Below are 18277 nucleotides of genomic sequence, written 5' to 3'. Positions count from 1 at the left end.
GGGATTGCAGCGTGGCCATCCCCTCTGGAGAGTGATTTCTCGCTTTCTGTCTCTCTCTCTCTCTGTCTTTCTGTCAAGCATATGCACCCCGTAGCAATAACCTCTCCAAAAAAAAAAAGTTTGAACCTAGTGGTTAAGGACCCAGATCCACATGGTTGACTATGCAGGTAAGTCCTGGACCCAATAAGCTTAAGGACCATACCAGGTGGGATTAGGGGGTTGTAAGGGAGGGTGGGGTTGCCTAGAATCCCATAACGATGGAGAACTGGAGAAGGGATTATGTTGTCACCATGCCCCTTTTGGAAATGCTTTCTCCCTCTTTGTCTGTCTGTTTCTGTCTGTGGACTGCATACACCTCTGGCAATTAAAAACAAATTCTGGGATTTTTTTAAACTATAGGATCTCTTCTAAGTAAATCATCAGAAATATACAGATCAGTTATGGCTTTTGTTTTTTGTTTGTTTGATTGTTTTGCCACAGGACTTAAAATAGGACTCTTAAAAACAGGCTACTTCCAAGGCCAGTAGGTGGTACAAGGGTTAAGGTACTGGATTCCCACATGGTTGACCACTGTTCAAGTCCTGGACCTGTTGGCTTCAAAACTATACTGATTCAGGGAACCAGCCGTTAGCGTAATGGCTATGTCGCTGGACTCCCATGTAGCCAACCTCAGTTCGAGTCCCAGACCTAGTGGCTTAAAACTCACTCCAGGCGCATGTGTGTGTGTGCCCAAGATCCCGAGAGGAGAATGGAGGAGAAGGGATTGCGGCATGGCCATCCCCCCTGGTGGGTGATTTCTCGCTTTCTGTCTCTCTGTCTTGCTGGCGAGCGCACACGCCCTATAGCAAAAACATCTCAAACAAACAAAAAAAAAAATTACACTGATTGTGTGTGTGCATGCCCAAAATCCCAAGCGGAGAAGGGATTGCAACATGACCTTCTCCCCTGAGGGATAATTTCTCACTTTCTCTTTTCACTCTCTCTTCATCAAGTGCATGCACTCTGTGGCAAAAATATTTTTAAAGAGGAAGACAGTAGCTAGCATAATAGAAAATTTTTCTTTGTAATTGTAACTGAGCTCAAAGACTGCTTTTTTTTTTTTTTAACAAAACCATTTTAATAATTTGTTCTTTCAGACAGTGGAATATATATTCTGTTGATGTACTATGGTGGCAAGCGAATGAGTGCACTGTGTCTTTTTCCCCTCCTTCATGGTAGAGCATGCGCACACAAAAGCACCTTCCACTGGGTCTGTTCCTGCCGTGATGCCAGTCCTCCCTCGTCAGATCGTGGGCACTTGCAGGCATGTCTGGCATGATTCAGGCCATCTAGGCCAGGGAGTCAAACTGTAGTCACTGTGTGGGATCCATTGCGCCTCTCTTGAGCAGTGCATTGCTACTGTACCACAGAACTGGCCCTCACTGTGTATATTTTGTTAGCTTACTATTAGGGTTTTTTTTTTAAACATTATTTATTCATTTGTTCATTTATTTATTTAATTTTTTTTTCTTCTTTTTTTTTTGAGAGGTTTTTTTGTTTTGGTTTGGTTTTTTTTTTGTTTTTTTTTTGCTATAGGGCGCATGTGCTCACCAGACAGAGAGAGACAGAAAGCGAGAAATCACCCCCAGGGGGGATGGTCACGCCGCAATCCCTTCTCCTCCATTCTCCTCTCGGGTTCTTGGGCACGCACGCACACGCGCCTGGCGTGAGTTTTTTTAAGCCACCAGGTCCAGGACGCGAACCACGGTCGACTACATGGGAGTCCAGCGACATAGCCATTACGGTAACTGCTGGTCCCTATTTATTTGAATTTGACCAGAAAGGGACAGAGCGAGAGAGAAAGTGAGAAAGTAGGCTGCCAAGTCTAGGGCTCGAACTGCAGTCGACCATGTGGGAGTCTTGCACCCTTAACCACCACAACACCTGCTGGCCCCCTTACTATTTGTTTTTATTACTACTGCGTGTGTGTGTGTGTGTGGTTTCTCATAAAAATAGTGTGTTCGTTTTAAGAATGTTGGAAAATACAAACGAGAAAATGATTACTATAGTGAAGTATTCATCACTGTTACTGGATACTCTTGAGGCAATATGATATGACTGAAAAAGACCAGGCATGCCCGTCTTTGCTGGCACAAGCAGTGGGATGGCACTCTGCAAGGCTGGGACCACATGGGAGGCCCAGGTGTAGTTCCCAGAACAACCTAAACAAGAAGACATGTGTGCTCCTGTAATGCTACCTGAGAGGCTGGAGCAGGAGGATCAAAATATAGGGGAGTCCTCTTTCTCTCTTCATCCCTCTCCTCATGAAAGGGAGGAAAAAAGAGCAAGCAGAGGCTGAGGACACTTACGTAAATCACTTAACCCTACTCAGACATCCATCACTCTCATAGTCTGTAACATGTGAGTGGGTTGGACTGACTCGTGAGTGGGCTGGACTGACGCGTTCGGATCATTGTACGGATGTACCAGTGCAACAAAAGAAGGCATTTTAAATGAACTGTATTTCTAAATTTAACCTTAGAGTCAGGTTAATTTGTCTGGTAATGGCATTCATTTAGGTCTTTTCAAATAGTAAATTTGCTTTCTGATTTTAAAAGCCTCAAAAATTAAGCATGTCAAAAGAAGGCAATGTTGTATAGAAAACGTTGTGTCGAACTTACTTCTGTTTTAATTTTTAGGTTCCCACTTTCCTGTTGGAGTAGTCCCTCCAAGAACAAAATCACCCATGCCCGAGTCATCAACAATCGCTTCATATGTCACCTTAAGGAAAACTAAGAAGATGATGGATCTGAGAACGGTATTTAACTAGAAATTAACTTTAGAAAGATTCTCAACCCCATTAACACCATCTTATATTTTCAATTAGATTTAGAGAATTAGCACCCGTAAAGACAGACCTAGTCAAATCCTAATGTAGAATTTTTTTTAAACAGCCTTGATATAAGGTCTTGGACCAAGATTTATGGAATCTATTCTCTGAGAGCTGCTCGGTACTTACCTTTTTCGATGCCTCTAAGAGTTTCCTTGATGGCAACCAGCAGAAGGTATAAGGGTTTCATCAATGAACTCCTATATAGTCGACTGCAGTTTAAGTCCCAGACCTGGCAGCTTAAAACTCATGCCAGATGCATCTGCGTGCATGCCCAAGATCCCCAGAGGAGAATGGAGGAGAAGGGATTGTGGCGTGGCCATCTCCCCTGGGGGTGATTTCTCGCTTTCTGTCTCTTCAGTGAGCATCAGCATCCTGTGGCAAAAATCTCTCTTAAAGAAATAGAGTTCTCTTGATTAAATGGGACCAGCAGATGGCACAGTGGTTACGTTATGTTGCTGGACTCCCACACGACAGACCACGGTTCCAGTCCCAGACCCAGCAGCTTGAAACTCACACTTGGGCCTGTGCATGCATGCCCAAGATTCCAGGAAGAGAAGCGGTTAGGGCATGGCCTTCCCCCCACTCCCCGGGAGGGTGGTAATTTTTTGCTTTCTGTCTCTGGCAAGCGCACAGGCCTTCTAGCAAAAATCTCTCTCTAAAAAAACATTTCCTTGATGAAGTGATAGACCTGCCCAGTGGCCACCCAATAGTTAATGGCGTTCCTAGGGCTGCAGGGCCTTTGTGCTGTGATACTTTTGGAGTTTACTTGTGGATACTCTTGAGAAATGTAATCTTGGACTGGGAAATAAATAGTATATTTTCTACTTTCATCTGAGAGCCAATTAATTCGAACTGGCATGTTAAGCTATAGAAAAAGACTGGAATGCACCACAGTTGATAAGATGCGCAGTTATTCTTGAAAGGGTTTAAAGTACAGCTACAAAGTATATGCTCCCAAAAGTCTGACAAATTTATATATAAGAAATATGTTTTCAATAGATACCCAAAAAAAGACCTATCAAAATAATCGTGGAATAAAAATTACAAATTATGGCAGTTGTGTCATTGGACTCCCACGTGGCCAACTATGGTTTGAGTCCCAGACTCGGTGTCGTCAAACTCACACCGAGCACATGTGCATGCGTGCCCAAGATCCAGAGAGGAGATGAAAGAGAAGAAGGGATTGTAGTGGTCATTCCCCCAAGGGGTGATTTCTCACTTTCTGTCTCTCTGGCAAACACTCATACCCTATAGCAAAAATCTCTCTTAAAAATAATAACAGCCGTGAGAACCAGCAGTTAGCGTAATGGCTATGTTGCTGGATTCCCACGTAGTCGACCGCAGTTCGCGTCCCGGACTCGGTGGCTTAGAACTCACGCCGGACACGTGTGCGTGCGTGCCCAAGATCCCAAGAGGAGAATGGAGGAGAAGGGATTGAGGGATTGCAGCGTGACCATCCCCCTTGGGGGGTGATTTCTCGCTTTCTGTCTCTATGTCTCTCTCTGTCTGGCGAGCGCACGCGCCCTATAGCGAAAAAACCTCTCCAAAAAAATAAATAAATAACAGCCGTGTATCAGTTTTAACATTAGTGGAATTGTTTCTATACTGTGTTTTGTTCTGAAAGTCCAGCATCTTTTACAGATTTGAAGGGTGTTTGGAAGCTATAATGATAAACTAACAAATGAGCAGAAAAAGAAAAAAGTACATGTTGAGATCAAGCAGAACTATATTAGTGGATTTATATTCTACAGTTGTGTTAGATATTAATTAGACTTCTGTATAAGCAAATTCTGGGGGGAAAGCACAGGATACTCTAATTATATAATCTTCATACAGGAACAAGCTTTCAAAAGTGAAACCAGTCCCTCAGGTGCCAGCAGATGGCATAGCAGTTACATTGCTGGACTCTTACGTGGCTGACTGTGGTTCGAGTCTCAGATCCCATGACTGAAAACTCAAGCCGGGCACGTGTGCATGCGTACCCAAGATCCCAAGAGGAGAAGGGATTGCTACATGACCATTCCCCCTGGGGGTGATTTCTCACGTTCCCTCTCACTGCCACTATCTCTCTCTGCAGCGAGCACACACTTCCTAAGGCAAAAACGTCTTAAAAAAAAGGTGATCCCGGGAACCAGCAGTTAGTGTGATGGCTATGTCGCTGGACTCCCATGTAGTCAACCGTGGTTCGCATCCCGGACCCGGTGGCTTAAAACTCACGCCGGGCGCATGTGCGTGCGTGCCCAGGATCCCGAGAAGAGAATGGAGGGGAAGGGAAGGGATTGCGGCGTGACCATCCCCCCTGGGGGAGTGATTTCTCGCTTTCTGTCTCTATGTCTCTCTCTGTCTGTCTGGCGAGCGCACGCGCCCTATAGCAAAAACCTCTCCAAAAAAAAAAGTGATCCCAATCCCAGAAGGATCTACTTGAAATGCATAATAACATACAAATTCCATAATTCACGGTGAACATCAAATTTTTTGTTTATTGAATTTGTTTTTTAATTTGCTGTTGGGCATATACTCATCAGAGAGAGAGAGAGTGTGAGAAAACACCCCACAGGCGAGATGACCACATGGCCCTCTCCTTCTTCAGTCTCCCCTCAGGATTCTGAGGACGTACACATACACCCAGTCGTGTTTTTCAAGTCACCAGGTCCAGGACTCAAACCGTGCAGTTGCCCGTGGAGATCCAGCTCGTCAGTCTCTGTACCACCTGTTGGTCCCTTAAAAAGTTGGTTGTTTCATTTGACGGTTTTTTTTGGAGAGATTTTTGCTATAGAGCATGTGTGCTCACCAGAAAGACAGAGAGACAGAAAGCCAGAAATCAATTAAAAAATAAAATAAAAAATTTAAAAAAACACAAATTAAAAAAAAAAAAAAGAAAGAAAGAAAGCCAGAAATCACCCTCCGGAGGGGATGGGTATGCACATACACGTGCCTGGCATGAGTTTAAGCCACCAGGTCCAGGACTTGAACCACAGATGACTACATGGGAGTCCGGCGACATAGCCATTACACCAACTACTGGTCCCAATTTGACTAATTTTTTTTAAGAGAGATTTTGCTATAGGGTGCGTGCACTCACCATAGAGGCAGGGAGACAGAAATCACCTCCCAGGGGAAATGGCCACACTACAATCCCTTCTCTATTCTCCTCTCGGGATTTTGGGCACACATGCACACTCACCTGGCATGAGTTTTAAGCTGCCAGGTCCAGGACTCAAACCACAATCAAGTGGGAGTTCAGCAACGTAACCATTACACTGTCTGCTGATCTCATGACTAATATGGTTTTTTTAATCTCGTCTGTTTATATAAAATTAGGTAGAAACCTGTTGGGAAACCCATAAAAATGAGCCAGGTGTGCGTGTGTGTGTACCGGTATAGACTTACATATGTGTTTTTGAATATGACAATCTGACTTATAGAAAATAAATATTCCCATAGTTTTATTATTGCCCATAAAATAAATATCTGAGCGTGTTCCTTGACTAGTCTTTTCACAGTAAGTTTTTCCCCAGGAACAACCTTCCTAAACAAGCTTCTTGTCCTTTCAGATATGGTAAGGTTGTATTGGATCGTAGGAAAAGTCATGACATATTTTGTCATATTTTTAATGCAAAAATGTGTCATGACTTTTGTGACTTGGAACATCACATTTTCACCAAAATGAATCTCTGATATTTAGATCCTGTGGAATCTAGAGTGTCTAATCAAGAAAATGCCACCTCTGTTATTCTCTCTCTCCCCATTCCTTTATGTTATCCCTCCTTTTCTTTCTCCATCATTGGCCATGTACCACCAATGACCAGGTAAGGGTGAAATAACCTGATCTGCCTTTCTGGTGTTACCTAAGTAACATTAAAAATCTCCACTTTTGATTTTAGAAACAAAATAATCAACTCTACAACATTTCGTATGCTATCATGCTTTGCAGGAGTAATTCTCTATTTATGTTGTCAAATGTTTATTTTGTATTTGAAGGAAAGACCAAGAAGTGCCGTGGACCAGCTCTGTCTGGCTGAAACTGTTCGGCCTAGGATGACTGTGGAAGAACAAATGGAAAGAATAAGACGGCACCAACAAGCATGCCTAAGGGAAAGGAAGAAGGGGTTAGCCATTGTTGGCTCTTCAGACCAGTCCCCCTCACAGAGTACTTCAAATACACGGGATAATCCATTCCGGGCTGCCCAGGTGTGTGTCCATGGCTTTTGACTATTCTGTGTAAATCTAATACCACTTGAATTTTAAAATCATAGAGGTCAGGACCAGCAGATGGCATAATGGTAATGTTGCTGGACTCCCACATAGTTGACCATGGTTTGAGCCCCAGACCCAGCAGCCTAAAACCATACCAGGCGTGTGTATGTGCATGCCTAGTATCCCAAGAGGAGAATGGAAGAAAAGCCAATTGTGGTATGGCCATTCCTCCGGGGTGGCGAGAAGGGGTGATTTCTCACTCTCTTGTCTCTCTGGCTAGTGCATGTGCCCTATAGCAAAAATCTCTCTTAAAAAAAAATAAAACAGCTCTCAGGGTTGCCAGGTGGCATGGTGGTTAAAGGTGCTGGATTCCCACTTGTCTGACCATGGTTCAAGTCCCAGACCTGACAGCTTGCTTTCTCACATTCCCATTCTCGCGCTCTCTCTCTCTCTCTGCCCCTCCCTAGTCAAATTTAAATAAATAAATAAAGTCAAATAAAATAATTCTTTAAAAAACTCTCTTAAAAGAAAAAATGATAGAGATACATGATTAGTGTTCTATAGTATAGATAGCTGTTCTATACTGTTTAATTTGTTTTTAATTTTTCACTTTATTTATTTATTTATTTGAATTTGACCAGAGAGAGATAGAAAAAGAGAGAGAAAGAGAGAAAGCAAGCTGCCAGGTCTAGGACTCAAACCATGGTCGGCCATGTGGGAGTCTAGCACCTTAATCACCTTGCCACCTCCTGGCCTCCAGTTTCATTCTTATAATAATAATCTATGACACCTTAGTGATATGTACATTTCCCCAGGCTCCAGAGACCAAAGATAAATACCTGCTAGATGCCCTTGCACCAGCTGTGACTTAACCCTCTCTCTAAGGTGATGGTACAACCTGCTCTGTCTACTGCACAAACACTGAAGACATACGAGCACTTTCAACTAGTGTAAAATGCCACGCAGGTTACCAAGATAGTCCCCAATTCCCTTCCCAATAAAATATGTATCGGTCTGTGTCCTAATTTAACATGACCTAAATTATGGCAAGAGAGAGCTTCTACGTAAAAGTGTTAATCTGCCATCCATCCATCTCAACCTGAGCCTTGTGAAGTGACACCATTCCCTTTCTTTTCCTTTGTTGCCTCTCTTCCTAAATGAAATAGCGAAACTGGCAGATCCTATCACTAGCTTCTATCTGCTGCATCCCTGTTAGTGGACAGTTGTCACCTAGTGTTGGTAGCTAAGAGAGTTTATGCATCCGCTGCAAGTGCTTCGCTGTCCTAGTAGACATATCCCCTTTCCATCAAAGCAAGAGGAGACATAACTAATGGAGCTTAAACATGCAACAGTTAAATAATTGCACATTTTACAAATTGCAAAGCGAATGATCTTTAACAAAGAGAAATGAGAAAAAGATATGTGGAGTACTGCTATGTATGTAAATTTCTTCTGTTGACTTTTTGTAAGGAGATACAGCTTTGGGGCATGTTCTCAGTTAATAGGTACTATCTAGAAAATACACATGTATGAACAGTATGAACCTAAAAATGCTAAATATCTTTTGGACAGACTCAAAAGAGGGATGACAACATGAAGGAACTGGACAATGTCATCAGAGAAAATGACGTAAAGCCAAACCATGAAACTCCTACAGCAGAAAGTGTCCAACTGAAAGAAGCTGAGTCTCAAAATACGGATTTCAGCAAAGAGGTAGAGAGATTATTTAAAGACTGATATTCCACAGGGGTAGGTTTTTGAAGATCAGGTCAACTGGTGAGATTGAAAATACAGTTTCTTTTAGTCACATAACCTAAAGGCCATAAGTCTTACTGAAGCAATAGATCTCCTTTAATTTGATGGATATATTCAGCCATAGCAAAATATTCATTGATTGAAAATGTTAAACATTGGGACCAGCAGGTGGCGCGTGGTGATTAAGGCACTGGACACCCACATGGCTGACCACGTTCCGAGTCCTCAACCCAGTGGCTTGCTTTCTCACTTTCCCTGTCTCTGTCTCTCTCTCGCTCTCTCTCTGTTTCTCTCTGGTCAAATTAAAGTAAAATGAATGAATAAACAAAATCAATAAAATTTTTAAAAGAAAAGAAAATTTTAAACATCAATGAAGTCTGGAATAATCACTTGTTAACCCGTTAAAAAAAATCATACAGCCTAGCAGCTGAGACTTAGTGTGATGTGTGTGATCTCTTAGAACAGATCACCCTTAGCATCCTAGCAGTAAAGAATGCTAATGTTTTTAATATTCTTGAATCTAAATTTATTATCAGTAAATATTTAACTGTATATAATTTTTAAATGAACTTGTTATTTTGGAATAATTTTAGATTAATAAAAAATAAATGTGATAAGAATGTTTTGAAAAGGACATTTTTTTTTCTTATTCTGTAGTTTAAAAATACTGAAAATGTTTTTTACGAAATGCTTTTTAAACCTGAGCCAAATGGAATAAATTCTGAGGAAGTGATGGAGAAAGAAACAGACAAAGAAGAAATGCCTGAGGATGTTGCACACAGGTAATAATTCAAGAAAAACAAAGGAACTATTCACGTTAAAAACTGTGTAACTGCTGGGATCAGCAGTTAGCATAATGGCTATGTTGCTGGACTCCCATGTACTCTACCCTGGTTCGAGTCCTGGACCCAGTGGCTTAAACTCACACCAGGCACGTGTGCATGCATGCCTAAGATCCTGAGAGGAGAATGGAGGAGAAGGGATTGTGCCATAGCTATCCCCCCTGGGGGGTGATTTCTCGCTTTCTGCCTCTCTGTCTCTCTCTGTCTCTCTGGCAAGCACATGCACTCTATAGCAAAAACCTCTCCAAAAAATAAAAAACTGCATAACTGCTGGACCAGCAGGTGGCATGGAGATTAAGGCAGCTAGATCATCCTATATGGCCAACTGCAGAGTTTGAGTCCAGACCCAGGGACTTGAAAAACATGCTGAGCACATGTGCATGCATGCCCAAAATTCCAAGAGGGTAATGGAGGAGAAGGGATTACAGCATAGCCATCACCTCAAGGAGGTGATTCTCTCATTTTTCCTCTCTTTCTCTGCTTTTTTTTTCTGTCTTTCTCCAATGAACACATGTGCCCTAGAGGAAACACCTATAAAATACATACGTACATACTGGCCTAGCCAGTGCAGCCAGTAGATAAGATGACTGGATCCCACATGGCTGACTTCATGGTTCAAGTACCAGACCTGGCAGCTTGAAAAAAAAAAAAAAAACTACACCAGGCATGTTTGTGTGCATGCCTAAAATCCTGAGAGGAGAGTGAAGGAGGAGGGATTGCAGAATGGCCATCACCCTTGAGGATAACTTTTTACTTTCCCTTTCTCTCTGCCTCTTTGGTGAGCACACATATCCTATAGCAGAAACTTTTTTTTTAATTTCATTTTCTTTTATACATTCAATCACATTGTTATTTGTCTTACAAAATGGATATTTCAGCAGGTGAATATTTGTCCCTAGTATAGTTGATAAAACTACAAAAGATCTTCAACAGCTAATACCACATTTCTTTGTTCCATTAATGCTTTACCCCCTATTTTTCTTCTAAATGTCCTTCCTCAGACCCTCCTCTTTCACACACTATATCTGGTATTTACATCTATATACTGTGTTTCTATACCAGTTAGTCAATTAGTTTCAGTCATAGAGTGCAGACACTCGGTATATATTAAGTGGGGACATACAGTGCCTCTCCTTCATAGCCTGGCTGGCTTCACTCAGCAGCAAATCTTCCATATTCATCCACTTCCTGTCAAAAGCCAGGGTTTTATTGTTTTTTTATGGCCGAATAGTATTCCATTAAGTATATGTGCCACAGTTTTTCTATCCATTCATCTGTTTGTGGGCATTTGAGAAATTTTTTTAAGAAAATCATACTTAAGTATTTACAGATTAAATGTCATGGCTGGACTTTGCTTTAAAATAGTTTGAGGTGGGGATCAGCAGTTGGCATAATGGCTGTGTTGCTGGACTCCCATGTGGTTGACCATGGTTTGAGTCCCGGACCCGGTGGCTTAAACTCAGGCCGGGCGCGTGTGTGCATCCCCCCAAGATCCCGAGAGGAGAATGGAGAAGAAGGGATTGTGGCATGGCCAGTCCTCTGGGGGAGGGGGGTGATTTCTTGCTCTCTTTCTGGCGAGTGTACACACCCTATAGCAAAAACCTCTCAAAAAATTAAAACAAATAAAATAGTTTGAGGAGTAGAGGTCTTGGGTTATAGATGAAACAAGATTGGTAAAGAATAGGTAATTGGGGCTGGCAGGTGGCATGGTGGTTGGGGCGCTGGAGTCCCACATGACCAACGGCAGTTTGAGTCCAGAACCTGAAGCTTGCTTTCTCACTTTTCCTCTCTCTTTCTCCTTCTCTGTCTCTCTCTGGTGAATGCATGTGCCCTGTAGCAAATTGGAATATAATAAATAAAATTGAAATAAATAATTCTTTGAAAAATAAAAATAGGGACTAGCAGATGGCATAATTGTTACATTGCTGTACTACCACACGGCCGACCGCAGTTTGAATCCCAGACCTGGTGACATGAAACTCACAGTGGGTGTGTGCATGTGTGCTCAAAATCCCTAGAGGAGAATGGAGGAGAAGGGATTGTGGTGTGGCCATCCCACCTCAGGAGTGATTTCTTGCTTTTTTATCTCTCTGGTGAGCACACCTGCCCTATAGCAAAAATTTCTCTAAAATAGTAATAATAAATAAAAATAAAAATCTTTTTAAAAATGAATGGGGGGAACCAGCAGTTAGCATAATGGCTATGTCGCTGGACTCCCACGTAGTCGACTGTGGTTGGAGTCCCGGACCCGGTGGCTTAAAACTCACGCCGGGCGCGTGTGTGTACGTGCCCAAGATCCCAAGAGGAGAATGGAGGAGAAGGGATTGCGGCGTGACCATCACCCCTGAGGGGTGATTTCTCGCTTTCTGTCTCTATGTCTCTCTCTGTCTGTCTGGCGAGCTCACACGCCCTATAGCGAAAAACCTCTCCAAAAAAAAAAAAAAATGGGTAGGGAACCAGCAGTTAGCGTAATGGCTATGTTGGATTCCCACATAGTCGACCATGGTTCGCGTCCTGGACCTGGTGGCTTAGAACTCGCCGGGCGCGTGTGCGTTCATGCCCAAGATCTCGAGAGGAGAATGGAGGAGAAGGGATTGCGGCATGACCATCCCCCCAGGGGGGTGATCTCTCGCTTTCTGTCTCTATGTCTCTCTCTGTCTATCTGGCGAGCGCACGCGCCCTATAGCAATAAACCTCTCAAAAAAAAAATGAATGGGTAATTATGGAAGCTGACTGTACAGGTTTCACATTTTGTTTGCACTAAATGTATTGTGTTTGAAATTTTATTAAGTAAATGATAAATTGCAAGCAGAACATTAGCAGCTACTAAATGTAGGTGATGTCATTTTTTCTGTCTGGTTAAAATTTGCCATGACAGAAACATTGGAAGGAAAATTAGTTGCATTCTATAATACCAGATTATAAAATAGTAACCTGTTTTCTTTAGCCCTCAAGTTGAGACACAGATCACAAATCATAAACCAGAAGGCTACCCTGAAGAAATTACAAAGGACGACATTCACGAACAGGAAGAAACTGTTATTTCTTATGAGCCAACTCCTGAGGTGTCTAGAGGAAATCAATCGATGGCTGGTAGGTATTACACATTTTATAATTTTCTCACTGGTACTTCCTCTGAACCTCGTAAGTCTAGTTTCCATGCGGGGATTCCAACAAGGGAGTCACTTCAGTACGTAGACTGCAGGTGAGCCAGCTCGGGCCTTCTAACGTGCACCTGAGGAAGGTCACAATTGGGCAGGAGAGGGAAGGTCAGCCCTGCACAGCGTGCCCTGCTGTGAAGAGCAGCTCATCGGTATTGGTTTTTGTTTTTTTTTTTTATTAATTTATTACATTTAAGTTATTATTATATTTTAATTTGCTATAGGGCACTTGTACTCACCAGAGAGAGAGGGAAAGTGAGAAAGCAAACTGCCAGTTCAGGACTCAAACTACTAACAGCCATGTGGGAATCCAGCACCGTAACCACCACCTGTCAGCCCCTTGTTGTTGTTTTTTGTTTTTTGTTTTTTGTTTTTCTTTTTAATTGTAACACATATGGTAAATTTTTTCTCTTTCTTTTTTTTTTTTAAGAGAGAGAGATTTTTGCTATAGCACCATGTGCTTACTAGAGAGACAGAAAGAGAGAAATCATCCCCCAGGAGGGATGGCCACACCACAATCCCTTCTCCTCTCGGAATTTTGGGAATGCATGCACATGAGCCTGGCGTGAGTTTTAAGCCTCTTGGTCCAGGATTCAAAAAAAAGAAAGAAAGAAAGAAAAAAACCGGGACCAGCAATTGGCGGAATGGCTGGGGATGGCTGTGTCACTGGACTCCCATGTAGTCGACCATGGTTCGAGTCCTGGACCCAGTGGCTTAAACTCATGCCAACTGCGTGTGCATGCCTGCCCAAGATCCTAAGAGGAGAATGGAGGAGAAGAGATTGCGGTGTGGCCATCCCCCATGGGGGGGTGACTTCTCACTTTCTGTCTCTCTGTCTCTCTCTGTCTTTCTGGCGAACGCACACACCCTATTGCAAAAACCTCTCCAAAAAAAGAAAGCCGATTGGTCCAGGATTCAAACCACCATCAACTATGTAGGAGTCCAGCGACATAACCATTATGCCCTCTGCTGGTCCCATGGTAAACTTCTTCTTAAGAGAAAATCCTTTTGTACTTGGAATAGCGCCCCCCCCCCTTTTTTTTTTATTTTAAAATTTGTCCGAGGGTACATGCACTCGCTAGAAAGAGAGAAAGGGAAGGTGAGAAGATACCCTCCTTGAGGGATGGTCATGCCAAAATCCCTTCTCCTCTATTTGTCTCTCCTTGGGGGATTTTGGGTATGCATACATGCACCCAGTGTGTGCCTCAAGCTACACTGCTGGCAGTGTGGGATCCAGCTGCCCTAACCGTTATGCCACTGGCTTGCCCTGTACATAGAATATTTACCTATTCTCAGGACCAGATTCTCAGTAGGGAACTGGAGGTTTTTTTGTTTGTTTTGTTTTTTAAGAGAGAGTTTTGCTATAGGGCACATGCACTCACCAGAGAGACAGAAACACAAGTGATAAGTCATCCACTGGGGGGATGGCCATGCCACAGTCCCTTCTCCATGGTCCTCTTGGGATTTTGGTCACACGCATACACACACACACACACACACACACACACACACACTCAGCTTGAGATTTTTTAAGCCACCAGGTCTGGGACTCGAACCACAGTTGACTACGTGGAAGTCCAGTGATGTAATGATCATGCCATGCGCTAGTCCCAGGAACTGGAGAATTTAATCTCTCAAGTAGTAAAATAGTTTCATTTACTCTGGGCCCCCCACATTTAGATTTTTGTTTGATAGACAATTCCTATCCATGGCCATGTTAAAAAGTGAATTGTTCTATGTTGTCCTCATTATTTAGATTCTTCACAGTTTCTTTTTTTCTTCTTTCTTTCTTTATGATTTTTCAGGGTACAGGGGAGATTATAGTACTAGTACTTATAATCAGCTTTACTTCTTGTAATTTATAAGCAAAAAGTCATTCCTAATAAGCCCCCTCGACTCCCGCCCTTTTGCAGAGGTGAGAACAGTGAAATTCAATTATTTGCAGCTGTTCTTAGGAAAAGTATGGGGTTCTGGACAGAGCATTTTCTGTCCCTTCCTTACATGGAAGACATGCAGATTATCATTATCAGTTATGTTTCTTTTCTAGCAAACACTAAGTACAGTCTTTTCATTTGCCTCTATCAATTATAAGGCACACTTTTTTTTTTTTTTAATTTTAATGGTCAGTGGCCATTTTTGCTTACTAAATGGCAGGTCTGGATCAAAGTGTTCTGGAAGTATTAGACCCACACCATTTAAGCCGTGTGTAGTCTTTAGCTTATTGAACTAGAAAACACCCAACGGAACCCACTGATACAAAACAGAATTTGTAAACAGTCTTTAGGGAACACTTCATACTGAATAATCAACGCCAGGTTAGCAATCAGTTGTCAGCTTAGACCAAACCCAAATATAGCTATGATTTATTCCCTCCCTAGAACATGTTCTAGTTGTTGAGGGATCAAAGCAGCAGAATTTACTTCTCCAAATGCTTCTCAAAGGTTTTTATCTTCTTACGTTTTCTTGGTGTGTTTTAGTGAAAAATCTGTCCCCGTCTCCTGAGTCCTCGGCGTCGCCAGGCCCGTCCACTCAGCCTCAGCTCACTGAAGGACCACATTTCATGTGTGTGTAGTCTCAGAAGTACGTTTGTCTTTGCCTTTGTGCTTTGCTGTTAAGAGTCTTTTGCTTGAATTTTATTCATTTATTGGTTTAGTGCCTCAGAACCAAGACTAATTGTGCACTGTGCATTAGGGATGGTCGGCAGAAAACGAGGCCGTGTTTCTGAACCTAGCACACAATAACTCAGGTTTCCGGCCCTGGCCCTTCCAAAGATTTGCTATGTGACAGTGTTCTGTCTCTCCTGTCATCCTGCATGAAAACAGCCGAATTTGGAGGTGCAGCCTCGCCAAGACAAGCCTCGCAGTGTCCTGCAGCTGTGCTCGCCCTCAGTATTCCTTTCCATGGTCAGGGCTGAGAACTCTGTCAGCCATTACGTGGCGTAATGTTTTTTACAGTTAGTGTGACATGCCCGCCTCATTGGGAATTGGTTAATGATTTTAAAGAAATGTTTATAGTACAACCAACTCAGTGGAATATTAAAATATTTGCTATCTGGGCCAGCAAGTGGTTAAAGTGCTAGGCCCACTGGCCTGAAAATCATGCCAGGCATGCCCAACGCCCTGAGAGGAGAAGGGAAGAGATGAGATTACAACATTGCCATCCCCAACTCAGTGATTTCTCTCGTTCCCTCTCTTACTGTCTCTCTCTGTTTTTCTCCAGCAAGCACAGGTGCCTGTGCTTTAAAAAAAAAATTTAAACTTTAAAATGTATTAGAAATTATTTCTGGGACCAGCAGTTAGCATAATGGCTATGTCGCTGTTCATGTCCCGGACCCTGTGGCTTAAAACTCACACCAGGCGCGTGTGCGTGCATGCCCAAGATCTCGAGAGGAGAATGGAGGAGAAGGGATCACGGCATGGCCATCCCCCCTGGGGGGTGATTACTCGCTTTCTGTCTCTCTGTCTCTCTCTATCTGTCTGGCAAGCGCACATGCCCTATAGCGAAAACCTCTCCCAAAAAAAAAAAAAAATTTCTGAATAATTGAAATTTTTTAAACCAGGAATACTACTTAAAAAGCTATGGATGGGAGCAGAGAGAATGATAGCCTTCTTCTTTTTTTCTTTTCTGTTTTTGGAGAAAGCCTTTCTTGAACAGTGTTCCTTGAGCCACAGTTTAAAATGGAGAATAATTTTCAAGGAACCAGCAGATGGCATAATGGTTATGTCACTGGACTCCCACATAATCGACTGTGGTTCCAGTCTCAAACCTAGTGGCTTAAAACTTGCCAGGCACATGTGTGTGCATGCCCAAAATTCCAAGAGGAGAATGGAGGAAAAGGAGTTAACATGGCCATGCTCCCTGCAGAGTGATTTCTCTGTCTCTCTGGGTAGCGCACATACCCTGTAGCAAAAATCTCTTAAAAAAAAAAAAGATGATAGGAAAAAATAATCTCTCTTAAAAAAGAAAAGAGAATGGAGGATATTTTTCTAAGTTCTTAATTTTTTCTCTTTTTAAAGAATTATTTTATTTAACTTTGTCCATTTATTTATTTATTTCAATTTGACCAAAGAGAGATAAAGTGTGTGTGGGGGGCGGGGGGGGATAAGCTCTCAGGTCCAGGATTTGAACCATGGTCAGCCATGTAGGAGTCTGGTGCTTTTTTTTTTAGAGGGGGGGGAGGTTTTGCTATAGGCCAGAAAGACAGAGAGAGACAGACAGAAAGTGAAAATCACCCCCCAGAAGGGGTGGCCACACCATAATCCCTTCTCCTCTACTTGTCCAGTCACCTCTTGGGATTCTGGGCACACACACATGCCCAGTGTGAGTTTTAAGCCACTGGGTGCAGGACTTAAACCACAGTCAACTACACTGGAGTTTAGAAATGTAAGCATTATGCCACCTGCTGGTCCCACTGGTGTGTTTTTTGAGTCACCAGTTCAGGACTCAAACTGTGCAGTCAGTCAAGTGACTGGCCATGTCACAGGCTGGCCCCCAATTGTTTCTTTTTTTTTTTTTTCTTAAGAGAGAACTTGCTGTAGAGTACATGCACTTACCAGAGAAAGAGAAAAAGAGAGAGAAGGAGAGAGATAGAAAGCGAAAAAGATCACCTCCCAGGGGAAACGGCCAACTGCAGTCCCATCTCTTCCATTCTGCTCTCACGACCCCAAACACTCAAGCATACGTGCCCAGCTGGAGCCTAAAGCCACCGGATCCAGGACTCGTACCACTATCGGCCATGTGGGAATCTAGTTTCATAACAATCACACCATGTGCTGGTCCCCTTTTTTAAGCTTTATAGACAGCTGCTAATCTTTAAATGCAGTTTTGAACTTAGACGTATTTTTTAATTCTTTAGAAAAGCCGTGATGTGTAAAGTAAGAATGTTATGCCTTTTTCTGCATAGTCCTCTCCCAGTAGCTGCCGTATCCAGTAATGTTGGTGCGTCAGGATTGCCACCAACTTCTGTTAAACATTAATCACCTAAAAATACACACAGATGATGTACATCATGATCATTGGTGCTAACGTCGTCTTTGATTTTTAGACTATCCAGATCAGTGAATACAAATACTAACTTGGCTAAATTAAACCAGTAGTACTTATTTTCTAGGCCCAATTTCCTCACATCTTTTCCTCCCTTTTTATCCTTCATTCGTTTGATTGTGTGCGCTAGCCAGAGGGAGACAGAAAGGGAACATGGAAGAGCATCCCCCCTCAAGGTGGAATGGCCTGCCACAGTCCTTCCTGTATTTCTACCTCCGTTTAGAACTCGGGGCATGCACACACATCCAGCGTGTTTTCAGCCACTGGGTCTGACATTGCAGCCACACGGTCAGCCCTGTGGCACCCAGTCACCTCAGTCACCCACTGGCCTGCCTTTCTGTTTGTTTTTTCTTTCTTTCCTTAAGTTTACTTATTTATTTCTTCTGCGAGCAACAGAGAAAGAGAGC

The 18277-nt window shown here is 42.8% G+C and overlaps 1 protein-coding gene across 1 annotated transcript in view; it reads left to right on the top strand.

The window, feature by feature from the left end:
- PLEKHA5 (pleckstrin homology domain containing A5) overlaps positions 1-18277 on the top strand; it is a gene marked incomplete at its 5' end in the record, with an annotated part of 303433 nt that overhangs the window by 280134 nt on the left and 5022 nt on the right. Inside the window, 6 exon segments of the mRNA XM_006155093.3 lie at positions 2679-2797; positions 6854-7063; positions 8642-8782; positions 9482-9606; positions 12614-12759; positions 15305-15407. Of these exon segments, the coding sequence (XP_006155155.2) occupies positions 2679-2797; positions 6854-7063; positions 8642-8782; positions 9482-9606; positions 12614-12759; positions 15305-15399 (836 nt within the window).

Source organism: Tupaia chinensis, unplaced genomic scaffold, assembly GCF_000334495.1.
Source record: "Tupaia chinensis unplaced genomic scaffold, TupChi_1.0 Scaffold000434_1, whole genome shotgun sequence".
Lineage (NCBI taxonomy): Eukaryota > Metazoa > Chordata > Mammalia > Scandentia > Tupaiidae > Tupaia > Tupaia belangeri.
Note: the sequence above shows the minus strand (reverse complement) of the source record. Positions and strands in the feature narration are given on the sequence as shown.